Genomic DNA, 27844 nt, shown 5'->3' on the forward strand with positions numbered 1-27844 from the left:
CGACTTACACAACTTTTCTTCACATAACATGTACATTGCATTTATACAGCTATATATACTGAAGCAATGCAGGTTAAGTACCTTGTTCAACGGCAGTGTTCTCTGGGGGAATCAAACCTGTGACCTTTAGGTTACAAGACTAGTTCCTTATCCATTATACTACACTGCCACCTCACACAAATGACCAATGGGGGTTGGGTGAGACAGCCAAGAAGCATTGTTCTCTTAAGAAGCAGAGCACACTGGTCAGTGTATTCTTTCTTCTTTTCCTCCATGATTGTCATTCAAGAGGTTAAATGACCTCATCATTTCTGGAACCTCTACTCCTCCCTAATGAGGTGGGCAAAGTGTTTATGCAACTTTATTTCGCTAAATGCCATGTGCTGTTGTGCACGTATTTTGTGATATTGCATTTACATTTACATTTGCATGGTCAAATAAAAAAAATATATAAACAGTTAAATACACAAAATAACAAGGCCTTTAAAAAACAACAGCAAATAAAGTTTAATGCAGACAAACAATGACACAGCCATCACAGGAACCACTTACACTAAAGGGACTGACGTTTCAGTGTCCGCAGTGTCTATATGCTGAGTGACAGCAATGGTGACACTTTCAAAGGAATGACAAGACAATGACAAAATGGGCTCTGACACTGTATGTACAACGCTGTCGATGGCTAAATATTACTCCGCGTCGCAGCCATCAAAGGACATGAAGCATTCTGGGTACAGTTCTTTCGCTGGTCACATGACACAGGCAAGAATGAGGACCTTGTCGCCCGCCATTAAGGGAGACTGTTTGACCGCCATCAAGTGAGAGAGTCCAGTTGGCCCTGGATCGTCTCCAGCTGCAAGACAAAGACCAACCGACAATTAAACAAGACCAGGTCAAAACCTAGTATATGGCTGGACCTAACACACGTGATCCAGTCGAACCAATGGTGTAACTTCATAACTCCGCCGGCCAATGGCGTAACTTCATCACTCACTCACTCACTCAGTCACAGACATTCGCGTTTGTAGGGCTGGCCCCGCTGTTGCGGTCCAGCCAAAAACCATCCAAAGAGAGGCCAGCATTTCCGGGGGTTGTGTGTGGGAACACAGAGAGATTCTGAACCCACCTTGTTGTAGAACTGGAGCAGTTCCTGGTGGCTGAACTCCACAAAAAGCTTCTCGGCGTTCTGGAAGAGAAGGCACACCCTGAGCATTACGGGGCTCCCACACAAACACGTCCACCGGCTCTCTGTAAAAAGCCTCCCATGAATAATTGCTGCGTTTTTGTCCAGGCAAAGAGTCCATTTCCCTTCCCCCGCCATAAAGGAAGTGCAGCCTTTTTCATCTTTTCTGGAAAATGCACAAAAACCTCTTTCCACTGATTTTCACCTTTTCAGACACGACAATAAATGAAACATAAATATTAGGAGTGGCACCATATTGTCACGTATAAAATGCAACCAACTTATAACCAAATCAAAAAGCACAGTTTCCAACAGCATGCACAGAAAAGCATTTCCAACAGCAAGCACAGAAAAACGTTTTTTTGGTCATCTTTGTACCTTAAGATCTGACACGGTTACACTTCATTAAGTACCACCCTTAAAAGCTAATTATGAGGGCATCTACATACCACAGTTTTCATGACCATCCAGCAGTCATGCACGTCAGCGACATCATTTGAAGTCTTTAGCGAGAATGTTTCTCGCCAAAGCGAACGGTCAGCGCTTCGGGGCAAGAACCACAACGGGGGAGGGAATGTGTCAGGGCACATTAATGAGAGGGAAATTAATGAGAGCCTACATTATCATCCATAATTAAGAGCAACGAGAGGAAGAATGTGATGTTTAGCACAAACTCACTTGACAAGTGCGAATGTTGAAAAGTAGGGCAGACTTGGATTTGGATTAGACAAGAGCAACAGCTTCTGTTTTTACTCCGCATAAAACAACAACAACAACAAAAAAAACCGTACAGCAACAGTGCTTTCTATGCAAATTAACGGCAAACAAATGTCAAGCTATTATCTGCTTCAACAACGCACTGGTTACCCACACTTCTACCTTGTTTTCCATTCCACTGAACTGTATAAATGCAGAATAGTCATTTTAATACCATCAATACGAGAGCGAATCAATCACATCTCTCCCAACAAGCTGCATCACTGGTCCTCACAATGACCAATATGAGAATAAAAAATTAGAAGGGAAGAAGGCCACAAAACACAACGCCTGCTTATTTAAACGTGTCGTGACAAAATGGTGGAAGGGGTAAACTGTGTACCGTTGTTGTAAAGAAAACTACCACAAAACAGAAAGAATAGAGAGAGAGAGAGAGAGAGAGAGAGAGAAAACGTCTGAAACGCTCTCGATTTGAAACTTTCATTTGTGAAACGAAGCATTCATTCGTTTCAGAATTACCATGAAATTGGTTCTCGGGGTGGCGCTTTGATATCACACTTTAATTAGGAAAGGGAAGAGCGGCTCAAACAATGGGGAGCCGCGGACGCCGATGTGACCTTTACGTTCATTTCCGACAGAGATATCTCCGCCATCCCAGAAAACGGCAACGAGACCGACGGCATATTTGAGTTCCGCAGGTACGGTTTCCAATAGCGATTTGGACGGTTTGTGGGTCTTTATTAGAAAAAAGCATGTTGCGACACTGTTAATACGTCAGCTTACTGTTGGTTAACACATATTGTGTCCTGTGTCCTGTGTTAAGGTCATTCCGCTATAAAAAAAAGTCCTGGCCATGACAACGTTGTTGTGAAAGGCAGCCAATATCACTGGACTGGAAGAAGGAAAATCAGGATTTTTTTTTTCACTTAATCATGTGGGGGTGGCAAGTCAAAAAAATGGAAGGATGGAGGGATGGTGTGGGGGCGACGGCAGAGGAAAAGACACTAAAAAGAAACAAACATAATATTCCTAAGACCTGAAAACCTCACAGTCTAGTTTTAAACACACTTTAGATACTGCAGGTGAAAATCTACACACACACACACGTTCGCACACACACTCCACACATGCGTGCGCGTGTGAAAATAATGAATTATGGGTAAAAAAAAAAAAACACTGCAGAGATCCAGACAAAAATAAGTGTGAGGAGCCCCATCTTCACACACCTTAATTAGATCTTAATTTGATCTTCAGGCGAGTTATTAATGATCACATCATTTATTCGATCTTTGTGAAAAGCGTGGCTGCAGCACAACAGCGATTAATGTAACACGCCCCCCCTGAGCTCCAGAATCGTGCAAAATGACACTGCCAAAACGCACTGCGTGAAGTGGACAACTCTCAATGCACAGCCAATACTCTTCTAGGTTCACTGCACCTATATTTTAATCCAGAAAGTGTTTGCAAACAGTTACTTCACAAGGTAAATTTTGGGATAACTAGTTGTTTTAAATAACTTGTCAATAAATATAGGATGGATTGTTTAAGATTCTTTGTTAAATAATCCACCGCTTGCCAGTGCCCGTTTCTGGGTTTGTCAATCAGCGCCAGCACTTCCTGGACGGCTGACTTCCACTCAGCCAATCACATCACGAGGACATTACACCATACGCGCCAGTCCTCAGGTGAGTTTTCCTCAGGTAAACCTCGAGTGTTCTGAAGCGGTCTCGCCGTACAATTACACAAGAAAATGTTTCAGTTACCATGGAAATCTAATGTGGGATTTCCCATTGCCTCGAGAGGTTGCTAAAGTGTGCAACTTCCAGGAGGAACCGGAGTGAGAAATTAATGGAGTTCGTTCGGCTAACCAGCGTCACATTTGATTTAGTTTCTCATGAGTCTATTACCCAGTTAGGATAAATATAGGCTCGGTTCAAAGAACGCCTGTTGCATTAGTACATCTGTATCGTTTAATCTCTGACAGCAGTGAAACTTCCCGCAATCACAAGTTAATTTTGCTTCTATAACACATCCCCAAGAATATGTAAGCTGTAAATTGTAATTGTTCTCTTGCACAATTTTGTTCTTTGCAAATTCCCCCCGAACACTTTTCGAATATCTCTTTCTAAAACGTCCTTCTCCCTCAACCATACCAATTTTCCACTCTGAGAATACCTGAAAGGGACGAATACAAAATGTTCCAATGAAATATCTTTTAGAAATGCAAGACGTATAATTACAGCTAATAAATTGAAGAGTCTTTGTTAGTTGACAGTTTGAAGAAATCCTCATTAAAAGACAGTTCACAAAGCTGTTGCCAAATTATGTTCTTTTACCAGCTGAAAGACATTTTGATTTAGCTGATCATGGACAACTGAAAAGCAAAGAAAAGTAAGTAAAGAAGGCTGCAGGGTGATATTAAAAGGATTCAGTTACGAACATGTGGTGCCTGGTGGCTTTTTCAAAGCCTGACAACGTACTGGGGACAAACCTACAGTTCACCTGTTGACATTAATTGCAACTAAGTACAAACATACGCGTATACAGAATGAATTTATGCAGTGTTTCAGTAATACAAAATTCATTTGAAAAGCATGGTCATTTTATGTGTGGCAACAACAGCTCTAATAGGTAGCCCTCAACTATTCTCTCTTTGAAAGAGTTCCTGAAAAATGTTTTCATTGTTTTAAACAAAATGGAATAACAAACATTTTTAAATTTGATTTAAGATGGAAACAGATTGTCAGTGAACATATTAAGGGGGAAAATACCCATCAACTGAGGCTTTTTTGAAGGTTTAAGTTCTTCTTTGATGGCTCAATCAAACTCAACAGACTGTAAATGCCGTCAGTGGAATATAAACCAGTAATGAGTCTGCGTTTGCTCTCCACTGGGATTAACGAGGTGATTCATAAGAACTCTCCAATACCGAGGTTGTATTTTATAAAACATAAACATGTGCGCATTTCTCCAGCACGCGGTCCCATTGTTTGGTTTCATAAAGAAGTGTCAGGCGGGCGATGTCACGATGTGGAATCTGGAGCATTTGAAGAAGGAAAAAAAAAAAAAAAAACCGATGAGGAGGAGGGAATGTGTGTCAGGAGGTAAGGGTTAAACCCCCTCCCACGTTTCGACACGAAGGCGCCGCGCGCGACTCGACATATCTGGGCTAACGGTGACGGGTTCCACGGACGGGCGGAGCCAACCAAAAACAGCACGATGAGCGATAAGACGGGGGGAACTCCGGAGAGTTCCGCTGCGTGTTTAGTGGCTTTTCGCCCGCAACCCAGGGGGGGGGCAGGAGGACGCCGCGAAGATGAGGACGCTGCCGTTGGTTCTGCCGGGCGAAAAAGCTAAAATACAATCTCGCCACGGGGCTCGGACGACGCTAACCCCGCGCAGACGGCGAGCCAACAGAGACGGCTTATTTATGAGTTTTAAATTAAACATCAGGCATTAATGTCAATTTATCCGATGACATTGCAGCACGTAGTGTTTTTTTATGTCTCCTTGAGTTGGTACTGATGAGGAGAGCGAGACATAAAAAAGCACTTCTCATGAATTATTTGCCGGGTGCTAAAATTTATGGTTTCCAGGGGTTTTATTAAAATAAAATTTTTGACGTCTCTCGTTCCTGTACGCCGAGTGTTTCTGGTGAGAAGAGGGAGCTCATTATTGTTTAAAGTCCAGAAAAATAACCCTGCTAGAATCTCTCAGTGCTAATGGAGAAAGCACTGGACCCTACCAGTACTGAGAATGCTTAGTGTTTTTACATTGACCTTCTCTGGCAGAAGAACCCTGGCATAGCAGAAGAACTCAGGCATGCACTCAAAACCCTACACACCGCCACAGCCGACCCCCAGAAACAAGGGGCCAATTAAACACAGGTAAGACAGTCCTGATGCCACATGACTGGTAGAAAGTTGAGCTCCTCCAATCATGGAGTGTGTTGGTAACAACCAAAAGAACACCACTGAAGGCCATTGGAGGATACTAACTACTTCCTCATAATACCAGGGAGCCGGGAAGCCTAACCAGAAATCGACCAATCACAATAAGCACTGTTCTATTGGTTGTAACCTATGTCATCTCTGAGCGATTAGTTGCGCTCTGTTTTCTATACGTAGGGTGAGACCACAATTCATATCTCATACCTATTATTCCTGTCCAGAACCTGATAAAAACCAAACTTCCTTAAGACAAAACCAACGGAACCAACAATTATGCAAATTGCCCTACAACCGAGGCAGGATGATCTGCTTCCCGGTCTTCTTAGCTGCCAAACTGTCACAGGTGTTTTCGCCAGTTTGAAAGGTTATCAATCGCAGTTTTCAATTATCTTTTCTAAATGGGGGACCAGGGAGAAGAGCGTTAGACTCGCGCGTTGCTCTGGTGATTATCTTGCCTGGTATTTTCGAGACCCCTTGTTATTTCTGAGCGAGTCACGGTGAATGATATCCCCGCTGTCGCCAGTGATTTGAAAACTCTGGAAAAGAAGGGAGGCAGAAGTAACTTTTGAGTTACATTTTTGCGCCCTTGACTTAAAAAAATTTTTTTTTTTAAAAACGCAGCTCATTGGCCAGTCATAGATTCTTTACAAACAGTGAGGCCCTGATCATTCTATAGGGCTGGATGGTGTTAACAGCCACTGGGCTCCATCAGACCACACAGAAGAAAACTCTGGAAGGCCCGGTCATCAACAGGAAGACTGCGGGCACGGCACTTCCTCCCGATTAAGCCCGATTCAGACTACCAGAGTCCGTATTCGATTATTAACTTGACCCTAAATTTCACTCGCTGTTCATTTCGAGCGTTAGTTTTCCGACCTTTACCAAGGTCTTCGGGTTCAGTTCAGTGACCATCGAAAACTTGCACCTGCATCGAAGGCACTTGCACTCATTTGTCATTCTAATTCATGGACAAACAATTTGCTTAGAATTTACAAGTTGCGGTCTAAAGCTGTCCCACGGACGGATGCTCCGTTTAAGGAACGTCGCACATCGACAAAATACGGCTGTTTGCCATTCATAAATACAGCACGACCTGCATCTGCGTTTTACACGTCATTAAACAGGGTTTAGCCAAAACACAGCGGACCACTGTATACAAACTGGAACCCAGCAGCTGCTTCTCAACACAGGAGCCTTCAGCCAAAACATAATCTGATCAAACATGTAAAATAATCATTTCATGCACAACCCCGGTGTCAGAGTTAAGCAAATAATGAAGCTCCATTATGAGCAGGGGACGACGCTGTGTCCTGTGTGCCTTATCACAAAGCCACAGTAACGATGGAAAATGACTCCGTATGCTGAATAATGCCAAAATGCACTCAACCAGGCATCACATTTCCATAAGATAACACTGAAAGTGTCCTGAGGACATTACAATGTTATGGAAGGGGGGGGGGGGGGGTGCCGTTCACAAACCATCCTGGTCGGCCAACATTAAGCAAATTGTTGAATTTATTTCACCAGAAAACAAGTCCACAATGTTTTAACTTAGCGGGAAAGCAAGTTTTTCCCTCTTTCTCTGGCACAATTCAATCTAACCACAAAGTATTTTAATTATCCTCTCAACTGCCACACTTTCCAGAAATGTCAGTTAGAGCTACAATGATGTGTGGGATGAAAAATTTAAAACCCATTATTAATGTATATTTGGGAGTATTTAGAATACGAATTGAAACGTATTAATTAAATATACCTTCAAAATAACAGGATGGATTTATACATGAATCACTGCAAGCCACAGGCTCCCTTGGTGCCCTCCTTAGTCTTCTCTACCCTCCCACCCTCCCTCCATCTCATCCTCCATCTCGTCATCTGCATGTATAGTGCACAATAGGGTCAGGTCACAAACTATAAAACTGTCATCAATACTTTTAAAATAGGTTAAACCATAAATATGAACAGTATACTGATCTGACACATTCACTGGGAGAGGTATGTTGCAAATATATTTTGTAAAATAATCTAATATGACGTGGAGTACTTGGCACTACACCTTTCAGACTGTACTGAGCATATTTCATTATATGCATAAAATATCTAAGCGAAGTACGATATGAGTGAAGGGTAAGCATATTTATTTGACTGTCTCCTGATACTCGTTCACCTGAGGAAACACGCTTCCTCTTTGATACCGACACAGATAAAATATCGCAGTCTTCCTGCTCTTCTTGCCTCGCGAATGTCTCGTGGAAATCTTGATGGAAACAGGAGCTCAGGGCAGAGCTGCTTGTTTTTGGCACTTCACCCTCAGCTCCCCAAACATTCTTAATTATGAATAAAATCCAGGACTCCCGGGTTAACCAGTTGCCATGGACACCGAGCTCTTAAAACCCTTCTTGTTATACTACTAGGCTGTCTCAGTCAGTCTCCTGTATGGTCGATGTCTGGCATTTATTTATTTATTAATTTTGACTGGATAGTGAGCAAATGAGATAAATTTCAATATAAATGTAACTGTTCTTTTTTTGGGGTCGCTGGGAAATAATTAAATTTTTTTTGAAAGAAATCATTTTACTTTTCTTCTGTGTCAATCATTTCATAGGAACAGTGACCAATTCGCTCCCATGAACAGTGACAAAAGCCTCTGGTCTTTGAAGAAAAGTTCAATGAGACGGTCCACAGCAGACTGTCAGAAAAGTGTGTTTTTGTGTGTGTCTGTGTGTGTGTGTGTGTGTGTGTGTGAGTCTGAAAGAAAAGACAGAGATGGAAGAGTACAAAGCCAGTGAAGAGAAAAACAGTGACAGCTGAGGAAGAAAGGAAAATAAAACAGGGAAGAGACGCCACAGAGGAGAACTCCAACAGGACTGATTAATATTGCATAGCAATTCTTTTCAGCTTTATTGCGGAAACGTTCCGTCCCTTTGGAAAATAATATTTTTGCCGAAGCCGTTGTGATTTACACACACGCAAAACGGGCGACGTCTGGCACCCCGCCGCCTGGCTAATTTCCGTCTTTCGGTTAAATTTAACCGGAGAGACGCGGGCACACAGTGTGTGTGCAAGCGCGGCGTGGCGGCAGTGCACTGTCACTGATCAAACATTCGCCTAGAAACACACGACAGGCTTGTCCTATTGTAAGCCAGGCACAGGGACAGCTAAATCAAATTCTGGCATTCGCTATGCATTCACAGAGGCTTGTTCGAAGCACGGGTCAAAATAAATAAAAATAATAAAAACATTCCCCACCTTATTCGAAAATTACTAGCGCTCGTATGGAAACCTCAACCGAGTTTGGAAGTTGTTTGTTTCCTGGCTGACATCTAGCATTCGGGTTTCAGATGAATAGACCCTTAAGTGGCTGGCTCATAATAACAGCTCCCCCTCCCCCCCCGCCATCCCCCCGGTGCATCACCGGAATCCCAAGAGAAAGCGTTTATGAAGCCTCGCTCAAGCCGCCATGCAGAACAAGCGACCAATCAGACATCTGAGGGGGGAGGAAGTGATGTCACGCACAGGCTGATTGGCGTTCTGGAGCCAACGCCAGCGTGGGGTGCGCTGAGATGCCGAGCTCAGCGAGAGTCCAGAGTCAGGGAGCAGCGCCGTTCCCTCCTCTTGTTTACCAAACCGATAATCGCCCCAAAGAACGCAAGCCAAAGGTGACTTTACAAAAAGGGGGGGGGGGGACAAACAAACAAACAAACAAACAAACAAACAAACAAACAAACAAAAAACGACTCGGTGAAACTGGCAAAGATCTCAAATAGATAGGCAGATCATCCAGATTCCTGGAGCGTGCTATCAGCAGACAAAGGTGCGGGGGGGGGGGGGGGGGGGGCGCGACCTGAACGGTGACCCTCAGGTTACAGCGAGCAGGTGTGGGGGGGGGGGGGGGGGGGATGACGAACGTGCTGCCTCATAACCCGAGCTGGCCTCAAAACCCCGAACAGGAAGTCCCATTTTCACAGCCGTGTGCTCCCCCCCCCCCCCCCCACCCCCCGCCTCGGCCTTCCCGCCCAGCAAACCCACATCCTCCATCGCGGCGGCCTGGCGGTAGCGAAGGAGACGTGCCGCGCGCACACATCCGTCTCCCGCCGCCCGCAAGATCTGCATGGGGTGACCGCAGCAGCCAGAGCCGCTCCCTCCCTGGGGCTGAGGTCTGGGGCCACAGAGGCGAGAGAGAGAGAGGGAGGGAGGGAGGGAGGGAGAGAGAGAGCCGTTCCCTCCCGGGGGCTGAGGGTCTGGGGCCACGGAGGCGAGAGAGAGAGGGAGGGAGAGAGAGAGAGAGAGAGAGAGAGAGAGAGAGAGAGGGAGGGAGGGAGGGAGAGAGAGAGAGAGAGAGCCGTTCCCTCCCTGGGGCTGAGGGTCTGGGGCCTCCGAGAAGAGAGAGAGAGAGGGAGGGAGGGAGGGAGAGAGAGAGAGAGCCGCTCCCTCCCTGAGGCTGAAGCCCGGCTGAGGGTCTGGGGCCTTGGAGGCGAGAGAGAGAGAGGGAGGGAGGGAGAGAGAGAGAGAGAGACAGGGAGGGAGGGAGGGAGAGAGAGAGAGAGAGAGAGAGGGAGGGAGGGAGGGAGGGAGAGAGAGAGAGAGAGAGAGAGAGAGCCGCTCCCTCCCTGAGGCTGAAGCCCGGCTGAGGGTCTGGGGCCTTGGAGGCATTCGTCTGGTCAATCTGCCTTCAATTAGCCAGAGAGAAAGAAAGAAAGAAAGAAAGAAAGAGGGGGAGAGACACAGCGAGAGGGAGTAAGAGGGAGGGAGGGAGAGTGGAAAGAAAACAGGTTTATTGTCCTATTGAGGACTTGTGTCCCCAAGCGGGCTGAATTCACCACAGCCCGGTGGGGGGGGGGCGAGGGTGGGATTTTCGCAGGGCTTTCACACCCCCATTCAGTACAGTACTCAGCGGAGAGCAATAACCCGGCACAAAGGCAGCGATTGTCAGGAGCGGCTCTGCGCCGAGAAGCTCCTAATTACAGACCGGGGCGCACAGAGCCCCCTTTCAGACACGGCCTCATCCCTGGACACGGGTCACGTCTCACCTTCCCTTTCGGCTCCCCACAACATCCCCCCCCCCACCCTGCTCCCCCTCCCCCCCCCGCCAATTCACAATACCCCCCCATCCTCCACCCCCCACCAAGCCTGACCCCCGACCTCCCGGGGATTATGGGAAAGAGGTTCCTTCGACCCCAGGGCTCTTCCAATCTCGGGGCGGAGGAGAGGAGCAGGAAATCAGGTCGAGACGTCATTCCGACAGCCCGTTAGCCCGTTAGCGGTGCCGCGCTCCCGCACGGACAGCGAGGGAATTAAATCCGCGAGCCGTACTCCGCACGCCGTATTCCACGCGGCGTATTCCGAGCGTCGCCCGGGCTGATGGGTTTTTTTTCCCGTCGCTCTGTCTTCTCGACATTCTTTGACGTGTCCATTGAAAGAGGCTGTCGAGAGCTTTGGGGGGTGGGGGGGGGGCAGGGGGGGAGATGGGGCATGGGGCGGGGGGGGGGGGGGGTGCCAGTCAAACGTGTGAAAGAGCAGAGCTCTGACTGACGGGTTTTGTGCCGACGGGTCTGTGGTAAATGCCAAATGCGAGGGGGCCGGGCCGGGCCATCGGGGAACGGGCTTCCCCCCTTCAATCGCACGACAAGGGACTGGCATTACGCCCCGCTCCCCAAAACCCGAGGGCACTGCGCCCCGCTCCCCAAACCAGAGGACACTGCACCCCGATCCCCAAAACCCGAGGGCACTGCGGCCCGCTCCCCAAAACTGAGGGCACTGCCCCCCAGCACCCCAAAACCCGAGAGCATTGCGCCCCGCACCCCAAATCCGAGGGCACTGCGCCCCGCACCCCAAAACCCGAGGGCGGGGGGTTGCTCCACGTTTGGAAGCACGCCCCACTTCCTTTCGGCGCTTGCTGTTCCGAACCTGCCGGGGCTCCCAGAGTTCCATGCCCCGCGTTTCTCTGAGGGAGGCCGTCCAGACGGGCCGCCTGAGAGGGTGTTTCAGCCCCCCCCTTAACCCCCCCACCGCCACGGCCTCCCCCCCCCCCCCCCCCCCCCCCCCCATCGTCTGAGAGGGCGTTTCAGCCCCCTCCTTAACCCCCCCACCGCCACCACCCCCCCCCCCCCACCACTTGCGCGCACAGACCGCCACTTCCTGTGGTAATATCCCGCACGAGGCGTTTGATTGGTGGACGGCGCAGCGTCCTGCGGAGTAAGTGTCTTCCACGAGCCGGACGGCGCCCCAGTTACACGTAAACGCATAAAGAGCGAGCTCCCTCCTTCGATGAGGACTTGGAATGGACCCTGTGCATCTGCCGCTGTTTTTAATCTGCTTATTATCCAAATATAGAGCTCAGAAAAAGGAGTTATTCTCACCGTAAACTATGCATGGCTGGCAATCACACTCAACATAAAAAAATACTCAAAAAAGGAGTTTTAAATTATTTTCCATGCATTTATCTCACTAGTGTTCAAGATGGCCGTTAAACTATTTGTTTTGTAAACAGATTTTTCAGGGTATAAAACAGATTTAAGGAAAGGGCAACAGTGACAAGCAGTAAAGTAATGATAGCTGACAAAATGCAGTTGTCAGTTTAGTCAATTTTAGCAATGTTGACATGCACGCAAGCTCTTCGATTCTGAATCTGAGAACAAGTAGGATCCACCAGTGTGAAAAAAAACACCAACTAACACCACCATGCATAGCGTCGCCCGTCAATTGTGTACAAGAGAAGCTCCAAACAGCCCACCCCTGTGTTCTGCAAAGAGCCTAGTGTCACAAAGGTTAGTAAATATTCCTGAGGGCGGGCATTTTGTAAAACATCATGCAAAAATGTCTGGACTGGAACAAACTGTAATACAGCAGCTGCCATTTCACAGACTTTTCACAAAGCATTAATGTTTTCAAAAAGCTTATATGCGAGAATCTCGACAAACACGCGCAGCCTGTCGCATCGAACGTTACACATCCCGAGCTTTGGTTCGGTAAATAATCACAGGGACTTGTAATTATCCGCTTGTTTGAATGCCCTTCAATAGTTCCTGAAGATATGCAGGGTTTTTGTGTGTTTTTTTTTTTGTTTTTTTCGCGGGTCTGATGTCGGTGCCCTTTCAGCCGAACGTCGCGGTCGTCAGCGGCGACGGTGACTTGTTTACACCACCTACTCGTGTGCCTTCACAGAGAGCGCAGACTTCACAGGGCACGCATCACTCAGTCATCGAGTCATCGCGCTCGTTTGTTTGTTTGCGTCTCCTCTGGTTTCGCCGTCTCAGAGGACGGCGCGCCTCATTAAAAGAGAAAAAAGCGGTGGAGAGGGGGGGTGGGGGAAATGGGGGGGGGAGCGGTCCTTAAAAGTGGAAATAAGGCGCACATTTCCCCCCCGTCCCACGGCGGAACGCATTTCCATAACGCGGCGTTCGCGCAGGGCGGCCCGCCCTCATTAGCGCCGCCGCCGCGGAGGAAATTAGCGGCTAATTAGCATACGGGAGGGCCTCGCAACGACGGAGGCTTTTCCACACGACGGAGCGAGGGAGCGAGAGAGAGAGCGAGGCCAGGCAGAGCGTGGGGGGGGGGGGGTGGGGGCTGAGGGGGGGTGGGGGCTGGGGGGGTGTGGGAATCGGGGGGGGTGGGGGGGTTTGAGAGCGAGCGCGGTTCAGCTCCCGCGCAGCTGCTCCCCGGAAGCCGTCGAAGTCGCGGAGCCCAGAGACGTTCAGATCAACCTGCGGCGGGGAAAAAAAAATGTTAAAAGTTGCGGAGAAACGGAAGCGCTGGACGGGATACGGCTTTTAACGAACCCTGCGCCGGCGTCGGGCCCCCTGATTGGCGAGCGGAGGGAAGCGGGGCCGTTTCCAGAACGTTCCGCGGGGGCGCGTGTCGGAACGCGGCCGCACCAAAAAGACGAGGGCCAGACCGCTCCGCCCGTGCCTCCAGAGACTGCTTCTGTGAATTGGGCCCCGGGGGGGAGCAGATTAACCTTTGACACCGGCCTGTTATCAAAATGGCTGACTCAACTCCAACTGCCATTTCAAACTGCCGGATCGAGTAGAGGAGCTCAGAAAAGCGAACACACGTTCCTAATTGCTTCGGCGGCTTTGTAATTAGTCAAAATATTGAAAGTTCATTTCGGAGTGAGCACACTTAGCACGTTCACCCATGCTAATGGGAGAAGCTGAGCCAAGCAGCAGTTCTAAATGAACGTGAAAGCTGGATTTTTAAAGGGGTCACCCGTATTTGGATTGCACTCGGATTCAGGTCCTTTTGACTTCACTTTTTCACTTGACGTCAGGTAATCCATTAGTGAAAAATGAGTTAAGTGGAACAGCACCTCACTGTACTTTAACTTCACTGCCATTTAGCAGACACTCTTACTCAGAGCAGCTCGCGATGCGAAAAGGCATCTGCAAGTTTTGGGTCTGCATACAGGCCTATGTTTGCGTGCGCTCTGACACTCATTAGAGGGAATGCACAATCTTATTTCGATAAGGATTCAAACTGCGTTGAAAGCACTTAAAGGCCATGACATCCTGCATTTTGTCAGAAAAGATCCATATGCAAATCCATATCTTGTGCATATTTACACAGGTGTCTTCACCTCCGATTAGTGAAAAACATTTTAAACCTTAAAGCTGAAAGCACGTATCTTAGGATAAGTGCCTCGATTATGCCAACAAGCGCTCTGATAAGGACGGCAGACGGCTTAATTAAAGTCAATATATTACTGCAAATGCATAACAGCCTTAAGTTCTCCTCGTTCCAACTCCCCCGAGCATGCCATTAAAGGTGTCATTAATCAATATTTACACAGTTTAATTACATAGCGTATGTTTGTCCAAACTGCGCTGGCTGTCAAGCTATCATTCTTCCCACAGAGCAGCCAAACGTCAAAGAATCGCTAAACGTTTTCTTAGACAGCAGCGTGCATGACAGGCGAACAGGCCTAGGCCCAACAAGCAATTTTCTGTAGTTTTTTTTTTTTTTCCCTCCAAAGACTTTGAAAAAAAGATGTTGATTTGCTTACAGCCAGTAGAGTCTCCAGGGACTTCTTTTTTTCCCCACTCTTGCGCAATAACCCAGCTCGGCTGCGATCTCTATCGCGCCGTTTACTGATTTTTACCATACGAGGGTAGAATTCCACCGCAAAAAGCCAGAAACCACACGCGCCACACAACTCCGGTGCGGAAACGCGGCGCGACAATCGCGGATGGCACAAATGACTGGCAGCAGGCAAACTTCGGCTGGAGAGCGGCCTTAGCCGGTCTAAGATAGCGGGGGCTATCTTTATGTTCTCGGTAAATAAAACCTTCAGAGGATTCGCGCGGAGCCACAACCAGACCACCACACGGTTTCAGAGCTCTCATCTTTCAACATTAAAATGCACGAGCACGTAAAAAACACTTCTGAAATTTAACAATAACTTTCAAAAAGGAGAAGAAGAAGAAAAACAACCGTGCGGCTGAAAAAACCGAGCCCAACTGCCCATTTGGGGAGGAACATAAATCACTCGCCCCAGCGCCAGTCTTCGGCGGGATGGTGTCTGTCCTGATTTTTATATCGCCCACAGTGAAAAAGCAGAAGGAAATTAAAACCTCTCCTGGCTCTGAGGCTCACGTCAACACCTAACGACGGGGGGAAGGGGGGGGGGGGGGGGGGGGCCTCGATATGCCCCTCGATATCCTGCTATCGGCAGCCCTGTGGAAACGCTTCCCTGATCTGACGCAGAGAAATACCTGCGCGTGTACATTTCAGCATGAATTATTCACCGGCTTTCGCCTTAAAAATATTGCGGGGCAAACATTCCGAACGTATGGTTTCGGGTGAATTGCTCCGCATTGCCTTCGGGCCGTCGAATAACCAAAAACAGTTTCTTGTCAACGTACTGTAAGCGAAACACTACAGAGTGCTTTGAATGGCTGTTTTTTTTTTCCCCTCCTCCCCGACCAGTTAAGTCTTGAGCTTTCCTCCATAAAACTGCACACACTCTGCACAGTTCTGTCCGCTCTCCAGCACCGACGGGAGACAGGTAGGGAAGGCGAGCATCACGGCAGCAAGTTCCACGGACGAGCGAGCGCCCCCAGAAAAGCGAGTGGGCAAATTGCCTTCCTCCCGAGCGCCTTTCTTCCCCGCGCGACTGTGACCAAACGGATTCCGGAAGGTTGCGGCGTGGGCTCGGAGAAAGGCTGGCCAGTCGGGGTAATTGCCAAGGGCTGACTTTTCTCCAGCCTCTGAGTTTTATCTCTTTGCGCGGCTCCGCGCCGACGCGCCTCTTTAGGGGCTTCTGGAGCTCGGCGTCTTATCGGGGATCCGCAGGACCCCCGTAAAACCGGGGCCAGGACGTCCCTCAAAGCCTCGCCCACTCGCCCCCTTTCACAGCAGGACGACAGCGCCGCGCCGACACCCGCCGACACCCACCCCGCCCCCCCACTGCCCCCCACACATTTCCCCCCAAAAATTTTACCATCAGCGCTAAATTTACTTCTACATTGCACACGATATTAACGCGCGCGCTACGTAGCATATGCAAAGCAGGATTACTTATAAAAACGACCCATAAGATGACAACTACAGTAGCCAGAAACCAACCAATCATTAAAACCGATATTTAATGAAGTATTACATGCATGTCACACATATTCAGTTTCCATGAACTGGAGGTAATAAGTTATAATACAGTGAACGATGCTAACGTTGTACAGGCAGGTACAGAGAGGGTGCAGGCCTACGTCCGGTACGTTTGCCTGCCGCTCTTTAGTAATTACCGCGCGTGTATTTCAGAGCCCTGTTCTGTGCTGGCGGCCGAGCGGCATGAATGAAACCGTTCGCGCGCGTGCTGGCGGGACCGCGGGCCTGACAGCGAGACGGTGAAATACACGCGTTCTGTGAAGGAGGCGGCGGCGTGTCACACGAAAGATTTGATGCCGTTCCTCGCGGCCTCCTCAAGGCACCGCGCGCACCTCTTTTTTTTGCTTTTCTTTTCCCCAAAAAACCCCGCTCCGCACTTCCCCTCTTCATATTTCCTTTTGCCTCTCGCTTCAATCTTCCGAAAAAACGGTTTGGACCTGATATACGGCAGCAATCTGTCGGCGCGTGAAATGTGCGCCGTGCGCTCTGTGTGATATTATGGGGGGGATGGAGATGCCCTTCCCAATCCGAGATAGGCCAGTATTTTCAGACGGGTTTTTTCTCCTCTGAATATTATGTTGTTTCAATCATTTTAACGCGCTTCGCCGAAACGCGTTTCAATCATTTAAATATGTTTCACTCAAGCGCTCGGCGAAAATGTTTCTTTTTCCTACATAAAAATGACCTCAAGTAACTGGAGAACAAAACCAGAAGAAAAACACACACATAAACTTGCCTTCCTCAGTCCTGTGTCTGTACATTCCTATTTCTGATGAAGTCTGCTTGCTTAAGACGCACACTCTCACCAGTGCACAGTATAATTTCTCTCAGGCATTCTTGCTTCGTTGCATTTAATGAACAATAATAGGAACGACCGCGCGTAATGAGTTCTTTTTCTGGTTTGTTTCTGTACTTAAAGACATAATTATGAGGAGACGGCACTCTGTTTTTCATTAACAATCTATTGCCATCGATAGCTGGAAGTACACGGAGCAAGCTGATTGGCCCAATTTCGCCCATAGTGCAGCGGCGTTCACTCTTCGCTGGATTTCACTGTTACTCAGCCATTAATTGTTCAATTAAAGAAGTCGACAAAATGTGGTTACGCTCGATTCTCGGCCTGTTAATTGGGCCAGAATTGGTCGCGGAATTTAACGTTTAAAAAAAAAAAACCGAAAAGCAGCAGTGGATCTCAGCAGAGGCTCCGAAGGTCAAGTGTTGCAGAGAGGGGCGAGTCGAATTAGACGAGACCTTAATGATGCCTAGCCTTACTGTACCTCCCGAAAGGGGCCATCCTCTGGCGTTCTCTACCCTACTCCCCCCCCCCCCCCCGCTATGGGGCAAGCTACAATCTGCACGTCAGTCACAGCCAATTTCCTGCCACAGACTGAAAACTGACTTATTTAAACTACACCTTGGCTCGCCTAATACCAAAACATTCTGCATGGGTTTACTGGCTGTATCCATGCCAAATCGAAACCTACATTCCCAAACCCATTTACACCCCAATTCTGTATTCTCTGTCCCCATCCTGTGCCTCCCTGTGGCATCTGAAGGCATGTTGTAGGATGACGTGTCGTGTGTCACTGGTTGCGACCCAGATGGCCGGGATTCAGACCTGGATGTACCGCACACTGCTTATGTAAGCCGCTGTGGATAACAGGGGCTGTTAAATGACTAAATGTAAATGTACGGGCGAGTGACAGAACTGCAAACATGCTCTGGGAAATGCATTACACAGCGGGAAAACACACAGATGGGGAAGCTAGCGTAGCTCCTGTTTCAAATTTAAGGGAGGAGGGGGGCAGGGGGTCCCAGCAATCAGGCCCAGCAAGGTCTGGCTTACAGGTCTCGGTATATATGTGGATGAGATTACAGCGCGTTTATATGTACACAGAGTCCCAAATCTGCGATTCAAAAACAGCATAAAAAAAGCACCGCTGACTGTGACACCGGATAGCCCTGAGCACCGGGACAAGCTCAGGCCCCGCGATTATCCGCAGAAGCCCAAGGACTCCGCTCGACTGCTGAAGGTGACCTTCCTCCGCAAGTACGAACAGGCGAAGTCTGAGCCGAGACGGCCCGTCAGCCTTGGGAAGCCCGATTCACAGGATATCAGGATAAAATTACCATTAATCATCAAAACAACCCCCAGAGGCCTTAATCTCTGAATGCTTAGACAGGCAGGGCTGCAAAAAAAAAAAAAAAAAACAATAAACAGAAGTGCACGACGTCGAGTGAAGAACAATGCGCTCGCCCTGCCGAGCAGCCTTTGATTTTCGGGTTTTCCGGAATAGGGGCGTCAATCCGTCCAAAAGCCGCAACCAAATATGAGCGATCGGATGCGCCTGTGTGTGTGTGTGTGTGTGTGTGTGAACGTGGGTATGTGTGTGAGCGAGTTGGAGGAGACAAAAGACAGGAGGAATGGCGTAACCCACAAGCCTTGGCCAGGGCTCAGCGACAACCCACCTGCAGGATGCGTCACGCTCGGACTTCCTGCCCCAGGATACGGTTTCGGAAATAACCTGCCCGCGTCCAGGAAGCCCTCGCCTCGCAAATACGGTCACGTGACCGCTCTCCTGGAACGAACAGGCCCAGGAGAACAATGGGAGAGAGAGTCGTGCCCGTCCAATGAAGAGTTTCAAAAACAAACCGTCATTTTTACAGCGTTTACTCCTGGAACAGAGCAGAGAAGCCGCTAGAGAGAGAAAAGGCCTGATGGGTTGTGAAACATCAGCAGGAGGTTCTTCTCCAGTCGTGGGTTAGTTACAGGAATATAAAGGGCCAATCAGTCGCAGTCGAAGTCTAAACATTCGACCGAACGTTTATAGCGAGCTTCTCCAAATATTCTCAGAAAACCTGCCTTCTCTGGCGTATGAACCGAGCATCGGGGTCGACCGAGATCATTACGACGGTTTAAACCACAATGGGAACACAATAACCCGCCTCTCTGAATTATGTAAATCTCTTTTGAGGAAAAAAGATGGGAAAAGTTGGGCAACTGTAAAGTCCTGGGGAAAGGGAGCAGTAGTGCTGATTACCATTCGCCCAAGCACTGATAAGGAAATGTAAAAAGGGTGAGGATGCTTCATGTGTCCTCTTTTCTGTTGCTAAGCAACACCCAAAGAAAACAAAACCGTTTTTTTTTTCTCCATTTCAGCCTATAAAAAACCAATAAGCAATCATAAAAACAAAGCAATCAACCGCACGGCCCAGTAGGAGTTTCGACACGCTATCGGGCTAATTCCGAAATAAAACAGAGATAATAAATGACGGGTGATAATTTTGTCCCTCTCCGCATTCTGGAACTCGAATTTTCCTCGGTCCTTTGTCTGATTGGCTGCACACGGCTACAGTCACAGACTCTGCGGACCACCGCGGCGCAGAAGTTGAACATCTTTCGAACCCCCGCGCGCCAGTTAGCGCGCGCACGGCTAACGACCGGGGGGGGCGCTCAGCCGAACCCCTCGCCTTCCGCGAAAAACGGCGAATGGACCTTAATGCGCTACATTCGCCGGACGCTACGTAACAAGTAGCCACCGCAGTTAACGCAGCGATGACAAAATCAGGAAGTACAAAAAAAAACAAAATAAAACACGAAAAACAAAAAAACTAACGGTCCAGAAGCGGTTATGGACCGTCCTTCTCCACACCGATTTTGCCAGCCTCGTGTTTCCCCTGGCGTTTTGAGAAATTGCGGACGATACCCAAATTTCTCGAAACGCGTTCGGCTCACGCCCCACCGTCCGTTGCTACGCGGAGGAAAGTGCGCCTCTCGTCGCGACCTGGCGGCGTCTGTTCGGATGCCAGTTTTCCGCGCTTGCCTTTCTCAGCGGCCGCGCGGTCCTGCGGCAGCTGCTCCCGCGTTCGCGTCTGTTTCGCATCTCGGACGGCGCACGCGGATACCTCGGCGAACCCTTTTTTTAAAAAAAGCCCGATAGCGATCGCGTTTGTTTCGTGTTTCGGCTTCATCGTCCCAGCGTCCTAGACAGGATGTTTTAGTTCGCCTCGTAATTTCATTTTAATCTGATTTGGGGCCTGGATGTCGGAGACTGGAGTAATACAGAGTTATAAGTTAGAGGTCTAGTCAACGGCGACAGACAGACAGACAGACAGACAGACAGACAGGGGTTGCAGCACCATTAATGAGATGTACCCCATCCACACACACAGGTAATTACAGGGAGTTTCACAGACGACTTAACATTGTTTCATCTACCACAGTTTCATTTTTAAAGAGCCTGAACGCGCCACATAATGTTTTTGAAGAGCAGTTCACGCGTATTTATTTCAGGGCCCAAATGAAGTGCGTCTCCGTGGCGATCAGTCCCGCATTACGCGATCGGTTTCCTCTCGGGCGCCAGGCCGGCCCGTGTCATCCGGTACCAGAGGCCGGGATGTAATCACCGGCTCTCTCTATTTAGTTTGGACCGGCCTCTGCACTGCATCTCTGACACCGAAGCAATACGCAACTAATTTGTCATTCCTTTTTAGTTTATCATAACAATTACATTTCGTTAGGGTTTTTTTTTTTCCTTGCGCTTGCTCTTGATTTATGTTTTTGCCCGCTGCGACGTCTTTCCTGTGTGTGCACGTGTGTGTGTGTGTGTGCGTGGGTGTGCATGTGCAGGCATTTACATCTTTGGATGTACGCATGTATTCAAGGTTGTGCATGCTTGTGCATGTGTGTGTCTATGTGTGCAGGTGTTTATATGTTTAGGAGTATGCATGCGAGTGCGTGCATCTCTGTCCATGTTTGCGTGTGTTTGTGCGTGCATGTGTGTCTGTGTGGAGGCATTTTCATGTTTAAGTGTATGCGTGCATGCGATGTTTGCGTGTGAGTGTCCGTGTGTGTTTGTGTGTGCATGTGTGTCCTTGTATAGGCATTTTCATGTTTAAGTGTACGCGTGCATACGATTGTGTGCATGTCTGTGAATGTTTGCGTGTGTGTGCGAGAGCATCTGCATAAAGGTTAACCTCAGGTCACTTGACGGTCATACATCGTGACTAATTTAATCCAGTCTGAGGCGTTTGAGAGGTGCTAAGATGCCGCCATCTCTCCGTTTCTAAAGAGGGCGAGTTCTCCACTGACAGCAGACATGAAAGCGGCTTTCAGGACCGTCGCCGATGAAAGAAAAAGAATATTAAGCAAAACGGCACGTAAACAGGAATGCAGTTTTAATGGCCGCCCCTTAAAATGCGGGATGAATAATTTAGAGGGGGAATGCGCACAGCACCTTGATTACGCGCGCTCGGGGCCTGAGAGCTCAGCGGCGTGAGCGGCCCGTCGCGGGGAGCCTGGATGAGCTCATGCAACATCAGCACCGCCCACTGCCCCGCCCCGCCCGCTGCCCCGCCCCGCCCCGCCACGGCGGTCCACCGAAACACGCGATTACAGCCGCCGCCCAACTCTCTCTCTCTTTCACTCATTCTCTCTCTCTCTCTCTTTCTCAGACAGAGAGAAAGACAGACAGAGAGACAGGCAGACAGACAGATGGACAGACAGAAATGCAGACAGGCTGGCAGGCAGGCAGGCAGACTGACAGACAGAGAGACAGACAGAAAGGCAGGCAGGCAGGCAGACAGACAGAGAGACAGACAGACAGACAAACAGACAGAGACAGATACACTCCTCAGGTGGTGGGGACAGGAAGGCCAGTGGTGGCAAGCGCTGCCTACCACCTCTGCTCCGTGGCTGGGAATTACAAGATATTTACGCTCCTGTCACTTTTCCTGACGCGTCATTGCTCATTTACGCCATAAATATCATGACAGTCCACTTAGCTGAGAAACAGCTCCCCAGTTCCATACAGGCCCTGAAACAGTTTGCAGGTCTTTAAAAAAAAGTTTCCAAATTCCATAAACATGCCATTTTAAGATAGTGCCGCATAAGTGTTCCAACACCACCGTCAAACGCTTGAAGAAAAACAAACACAAAAAAAAAACGAGATAATTTGCAGCCATACAGGCGAAGCTGACTGGAGCAGCCTTTCATTTCGCCAGCTACAGCAGATAAAATACAAGGAAGTCGCGCAGCTGGCGTACAGTTTTACGAGTTGTTCCACAGGTTCCCGTGGGAGACAGACCTCGCATCGCAGCCGAGCAACCCCGCCGCTCCTCATAAACGCGCGTCTTTCAGGGCCGGACCGCGAGTTCACCGGGAGGCTACGTTTCATCGGCGGCGGCTGTCGGGTCGCTGTATGACGTCGCCCAGCGGCTCGTGTTAAAAGTTAAAAGCGTTTATACGCTCCCGTTCCGTCGAGTGCGCGCGCTCGCTTGCATACCGATCGTTTCGGTTACGAGACGCACCCGATTTGTTTTTTCTTCGGCTGTGCCGTGCCACCTTCTCGTCTGCACCCGTTCCCCCTGTGACAATTAACAACCCGGGCTACATTCCGTTAAAGTTTGGCTTCCCAAAATTTTTTAAATTAATTTGCTTCCTCAAAACTATCTGAAAGCTAATTTTAGCACGGAGACGGGAAAAGAGATCAGCCTGTCTCTGAACCGATAAAGAAAGAGGGTCTTCATTTTAGCTTCGACCATTCTGTATACTTTCAGCGTTCAGCGGGAAGCTACAATGAAACCGTTTTGACACTTTGTCATCAATTCAGACGGGATTGTTTTATATTTTTATATTATTCCTCCACCAGACCAGGAAGATTGCTGGCCAGTGAAATTAGTGACAGTGAAAGGAAATTAAAAACAGCGATAATAGATATAATATCACTTAGACAAGTGTAACAGCTACTTTAATTCACAGCTCAAAGTCGGGAGATGAAGTGCCATAATAGTTTCATCGAATGCCCCCCTTAGACCTGCTTTCAGTGTCTCTCAATGTCTAAAGATAAACAGACACCAGAATTACCATTTTAATGAAAAAATGATGAAAAACATGTTTATTTGAAGCCAGGATTCTTGCAAATTAATGGATGTCCTATTTGCATAGCATTTCGACCGGTCAGATTGGGGATTTCTGACAGTAGAGAATAGATGCGTTCCCCGACCCCCCCCCCCCCCCCCCCCCCCCCCCCGTAAAACAAAGAAAGGCTTTGATTTTTAGGGCCCCCGGTGACCAATCAAAACAAAACAAAACAAACAAAAAAAAAAAAATTTGGCGTGATTCTTGTAGATGTTGCCCCCCTTGAAGAGTATTTTGAGGACTCTGCATCATAAGAAATTGCACACTTTTAAGGATACGATCATGTTGGTCACGTAGGTCAACTGAAGATTGAAAAAATGAAAAGGAACTTTAATGTTCATTGATATTTCCAAAAACCGTATTCTCCTATGAAGTACCTGCCACACAAAACCAGCGAAAGCATTCACACTGCCCCTGACCTACATAACGTCTTTGAAATCCTGAAAGTAAATGATCAAAAAGTATCCCAGTGGATGGTTTGTTTTTCATCTTTTGGATGGATGGTGTAAAATTCTATGCTAATTTTTACTTTATAAAGCTTTTTAAAGCCATTGGCCAACCAGTGTGAAATCAAACTGGGTTAACTCATGATTTTTACTTTGTTGCAACTCATTTCAGTCCAACCAATTCCATAAATGAAACACACTTGGCCAAAAACACCTTACAAATGCCCAGGACAGAAACTGAAAATCAGCAATATACACTACATGGCCAAAAGTATGTGGACACCTGACATCCAACATTATTGGCATTAATATGGAGTTGGTCCAACCTTTGCTGCTATAACAACCACGACTCTTCTGGGAAGGCTTTATACTAGATGCTGGAGCATTGCGGCAGGGATTTGCTTCCATTCAGCCAGAAGAGCATTAGTGAGGTGGGGCACTGATTGGGCGATTAGGCCTGGCTTGCAGCTGGCTTTCCAAATGATCCCAAAGAAGTGGGATGGGGTTGTGGTCAGGGTTCTGTGCGGGCCAGTCAGGTTCCGCCACACCGTTCTCGACAAAACCATTTCTATAAGGACCTTGCTGTGTGTATAATAATCCAACACAACAGCAGTATTGCCTTCGACATACAGAACACACACTATGCTTCATCTTTGATAAATCCTACAGAACTCAAATTATAACTCCATTTCTCCTTTTAACAATTTATTGCATGAATTAAAAAATATAAATACAAATAATTCAATTTTAATTAAATCACGATTTCCTCCAATATTTGTCACAGCAGATGAGCACAAAAGTACTGCAGATCTCAAACTGAGTATTTTATCCCAGCGTTGCATTACCCCACCATTCAGTAAAGAAGTGCTCTTGAGCAGTGGGTCGCACAAAAGATTCAATAAGTCAACGTGGCCTCATGGAAATTCAGTCGAGTTCCCACTGTTCGTTCCAAGGCCACGAAAGAAATATAATAATAAATCTATTTTTGCTTTCTGGTAAGGGATGGGAGGGGGTGCCCACACATCCCAAAGTACTTTTATCCCAGGTGCAACAGAGACAGAAAACAAAGATAAACACGTATAAAGGAATGAAAGAAACCACAGCACACTGGGATTTATGGCGAGTCTCTTTAATTGTTAAGTTTTCGTCCAGGAGCCTGAAAGCTCCGCTATTAAAGAGATTTCCAATAAATCCCAGGGTGCCGAGGTTTCTTTTGTTCCCGCTTTCTTGGTGCCGCGAACATCGTTCCAACAAGACATTTCTTCGGCGGGGGAGTGCATGGGCGGATATTGTTCAAGCGATGTGAAACCCCGATCAACAGTTCAATAAAAAGCCAAATAATTATTTTTTTCGAACACCGTCTGGCCGGTGACGTGACTGCAGCTTTCTCTGCCGATCCAAGGGAGCCCCCCTCCCCCCAAAACAGTACACCAGCGGCCACTGCTTATTTTCACTCTGCTGGCCGACAGCTGCTTGCTCATTGGGCCTGAGAGCAGGCAGTAGTCTCCCATTGACCAGAGGGGGCGCTCTTGCATATCATGATTCAGAATTTGAGTGGGGGGGGGGTTCTCCCTGGTGTCCCTGGCTAAATTCCCAACCTGGCTCTCTCAACCTGCCCCCGAATCATCCCCCAATTTAATTTGCTAAAATAAAACTCTTCCACTCCGCCTTAGCTGATGTGTGGTGAGCATTCTGGCACAAAATGGCTGGTGTTCTGGCACAAAATGGCTGGTGTTCTGGCACAAAATGGTTGGTGTTCTGGCACAAAATGGCTGGTGTTCTGGCACAGAATGGCTGCCGTGCAGCTGGGATCTACACATTGGTGGTGGTTGAGGCGAGTTCCCCCACATCACCGTATATAGAGCCCTCTGAGTACCTGGAAAAGGGCTATATAACTGCAACGTTTCATTCATTCATTCATTCATTGAGAAATGCAGAACTAAAGCACTGGAGCGTGTATTTATGGGCAGGTAATCGGGGAAGAACAGCTCGTGGAAGCCGCAGAAAAAGACGGGCGCACTTCGTGGGAAACAAACGCTCAGTTCAGCTCCGGGGAGCACCAGGTCCACGCAGTAAAACGACAGAAGCACGACAAGAACCGCACGAATGTTCAAGCACACAGTGTGCCTAATTGCGCTCATTGTGTCCGTTGCTAATGTTCCATTTGTGTGGCTGGTTTTTTTCAACGGCGCAATTTGGAACGTCGCAAACGACTGTGTACAATCACTACCTCCAGGTGGCTCCTACGACAATGAGGTTTTTAATTAAAACATTTCAAATAAAATACATTTTATGTTTTCCCATCACTTTGGGGAAAAAAAATGTACAACATCGCCTCGCAGATGCACATTACATTTTAGTAATGTATTCGGGTATATACTGAACAATTCCTGGTTGTTCTTGGTTAGTGGCTTGCTACCCATCTCTATGAAGACAACAGAACAGGAAAGAATACAGTGAATATAGAAGACAAATGCTGCAGATAAACAATAAATGTAAGTTGTAAGAAGGGTTCCTATATGTTTCCTAAGCACTGACACTATGGAAAATGTTGATTCAAACAACTGATTCAACTAATGGACTAATCATGGTCAATCAAGACCTTGATTAGTTCAATCAAGTGTTTTAAGTGCTCATTGGAACAGAGCCATGGCAGCCCCCTCCAGTCCATCCATCCATTCATCTGCTATCTAAACCCGCTAATCCTGGTCAGGGTTGCGGGGGATCCGGGAGACTATCCCAGCATGCATTGTGCAAGAGGCAGGAATACAGCCGGGAGAGGTCCATCACAGGCCACTCCAGTCCCCTTTTTGAAAAAGACTGGCCATCACTGCACTACACTTATCATTTTTTTTCCCATTATTGAAACATTCCATGCAAATTCCACATTACAACATTACAATTTCACCTTAAGCGTCCGAAAATGAGAACGCCTCTGTGAAGGCAGCCTCCGCAACCTTACCCTGTCCGCCCTTTAAACCTGAACTTGCGTCAGGTGTCATCGAGTTCCGCACGCAAGTCTCGCGTTCGAAACCAGAGACCGCTTCGGCGACGGATACGCGCACCGGCGGAAGGTGCCGGGCTCCCTCGGCGGTATCAGAAGGGTGAAAAAAAAGCCGCCAGAGATGAACTCTCCGGCCACGTGCTGGAACCCCAGACTGCCGTATTTCCTCGGACCGAAATACTTCACCTCAGCTACCCTCTACCTCAGCAGCTCCCGAGTAAATGGCTTAAATAAAGCACCAGCCAAGAGTTACACAAGCCCAAATAGACCCAGAGTTGCGTCACAACGTCTCACAAGGTGCTCTGGACAGGACAGATGCATTTTTGCTAAACAGTGAGATGTCACACCATCATAATTGACACTGTAAGACTTCACCCGAATATGAACAGCTTTACTGAACGTTAGCAACAGCTAAATGCTCCTGAATACACTGTACACATGCAGGCATCGTTCAGTGATGGGGAGGTGTCATCAGCCTATTTATTCCACGTTAGGTCTCGCGCAACAAAGAAGAAAACCATCAAAGACGTTCAGCCAGCGTTTCAATATCTATTTTGCTCAACGTCTCAAAGATCTATTCTGCATCTCACAACGTCACAGTCACTTATAGCAGACGATCTAAATCCACGGTAACTCGAAGGGGGAACATCGTTGTTGGTCTCAGGAACAAAAAAAGCGTGATGTCACAGAGGAGGCGCGGCAGACGCGTTTATAAACCGGCGACTGTGATGTCACACGGTCGCCATTCTCAATCCTCACAGACCACCCCCCCCCCCCCGGTTACCGAGTGGGGAAAAGCTTCCTCTTGCGTGCGGAGCTGAAGGCCACCCCCGAGGCTCTCCAGGTAGATGTGACAGCCCTTCCTGGCCGTTTCCCAGGGTGCACTCTGATACGGTAGGGGAAGCACGAAGCGACACACTGATGCCGCCGCTTCTTTTCTGTATCTATAATTCATCTGCCCCTCTCCAAACAAAGGCCTGAGCACACAGGAATATGACTGCACACACACACGAGAGAGAGAGA

General features: G+C 48.1%; 1 protein-coding gene across 1 annotated transcript in view; it reads right to left on the reverse strand.

Moving 5' to 3' along the window:
- Positions 1-482: 482 nt before the first annotated feature.
- The window catches only part of commd10 (COMM domain containing 10), a 54091-nt gene continuing 26729 nt past the window's right edge, over positions 483-27844 (reverse strand). The window contains exons 6-7 of the mRNA XM_035380160.1: positions 1127-1186; positions 483-853 (exon numbers count right to left, since the gene is read on the reverse strand). Coding sequence (XP_035236051.1) covers positions 815-853; positions 1127-1186 — 99 coding nt within the window. The 3' untranslated portion in view covers positions 483-814. The remainder of the gene's footprint in view (positions 854-1126; positions 1187-27844) is intronic.

This window comes from Anguilla anguilla, chromosome 10, assembly GCF_013347855.1.
Source record: "Anguilla anguilla isolate fAngAng1 chromosome 10, fAngAng1.pri, whole genome shotgun sequence".
NCBI lineage: Eukaryota > Metazoa > Chordata > Actinopteri > Anguilliformes > Anguillidae > Anguilla > Anguilla anguilla.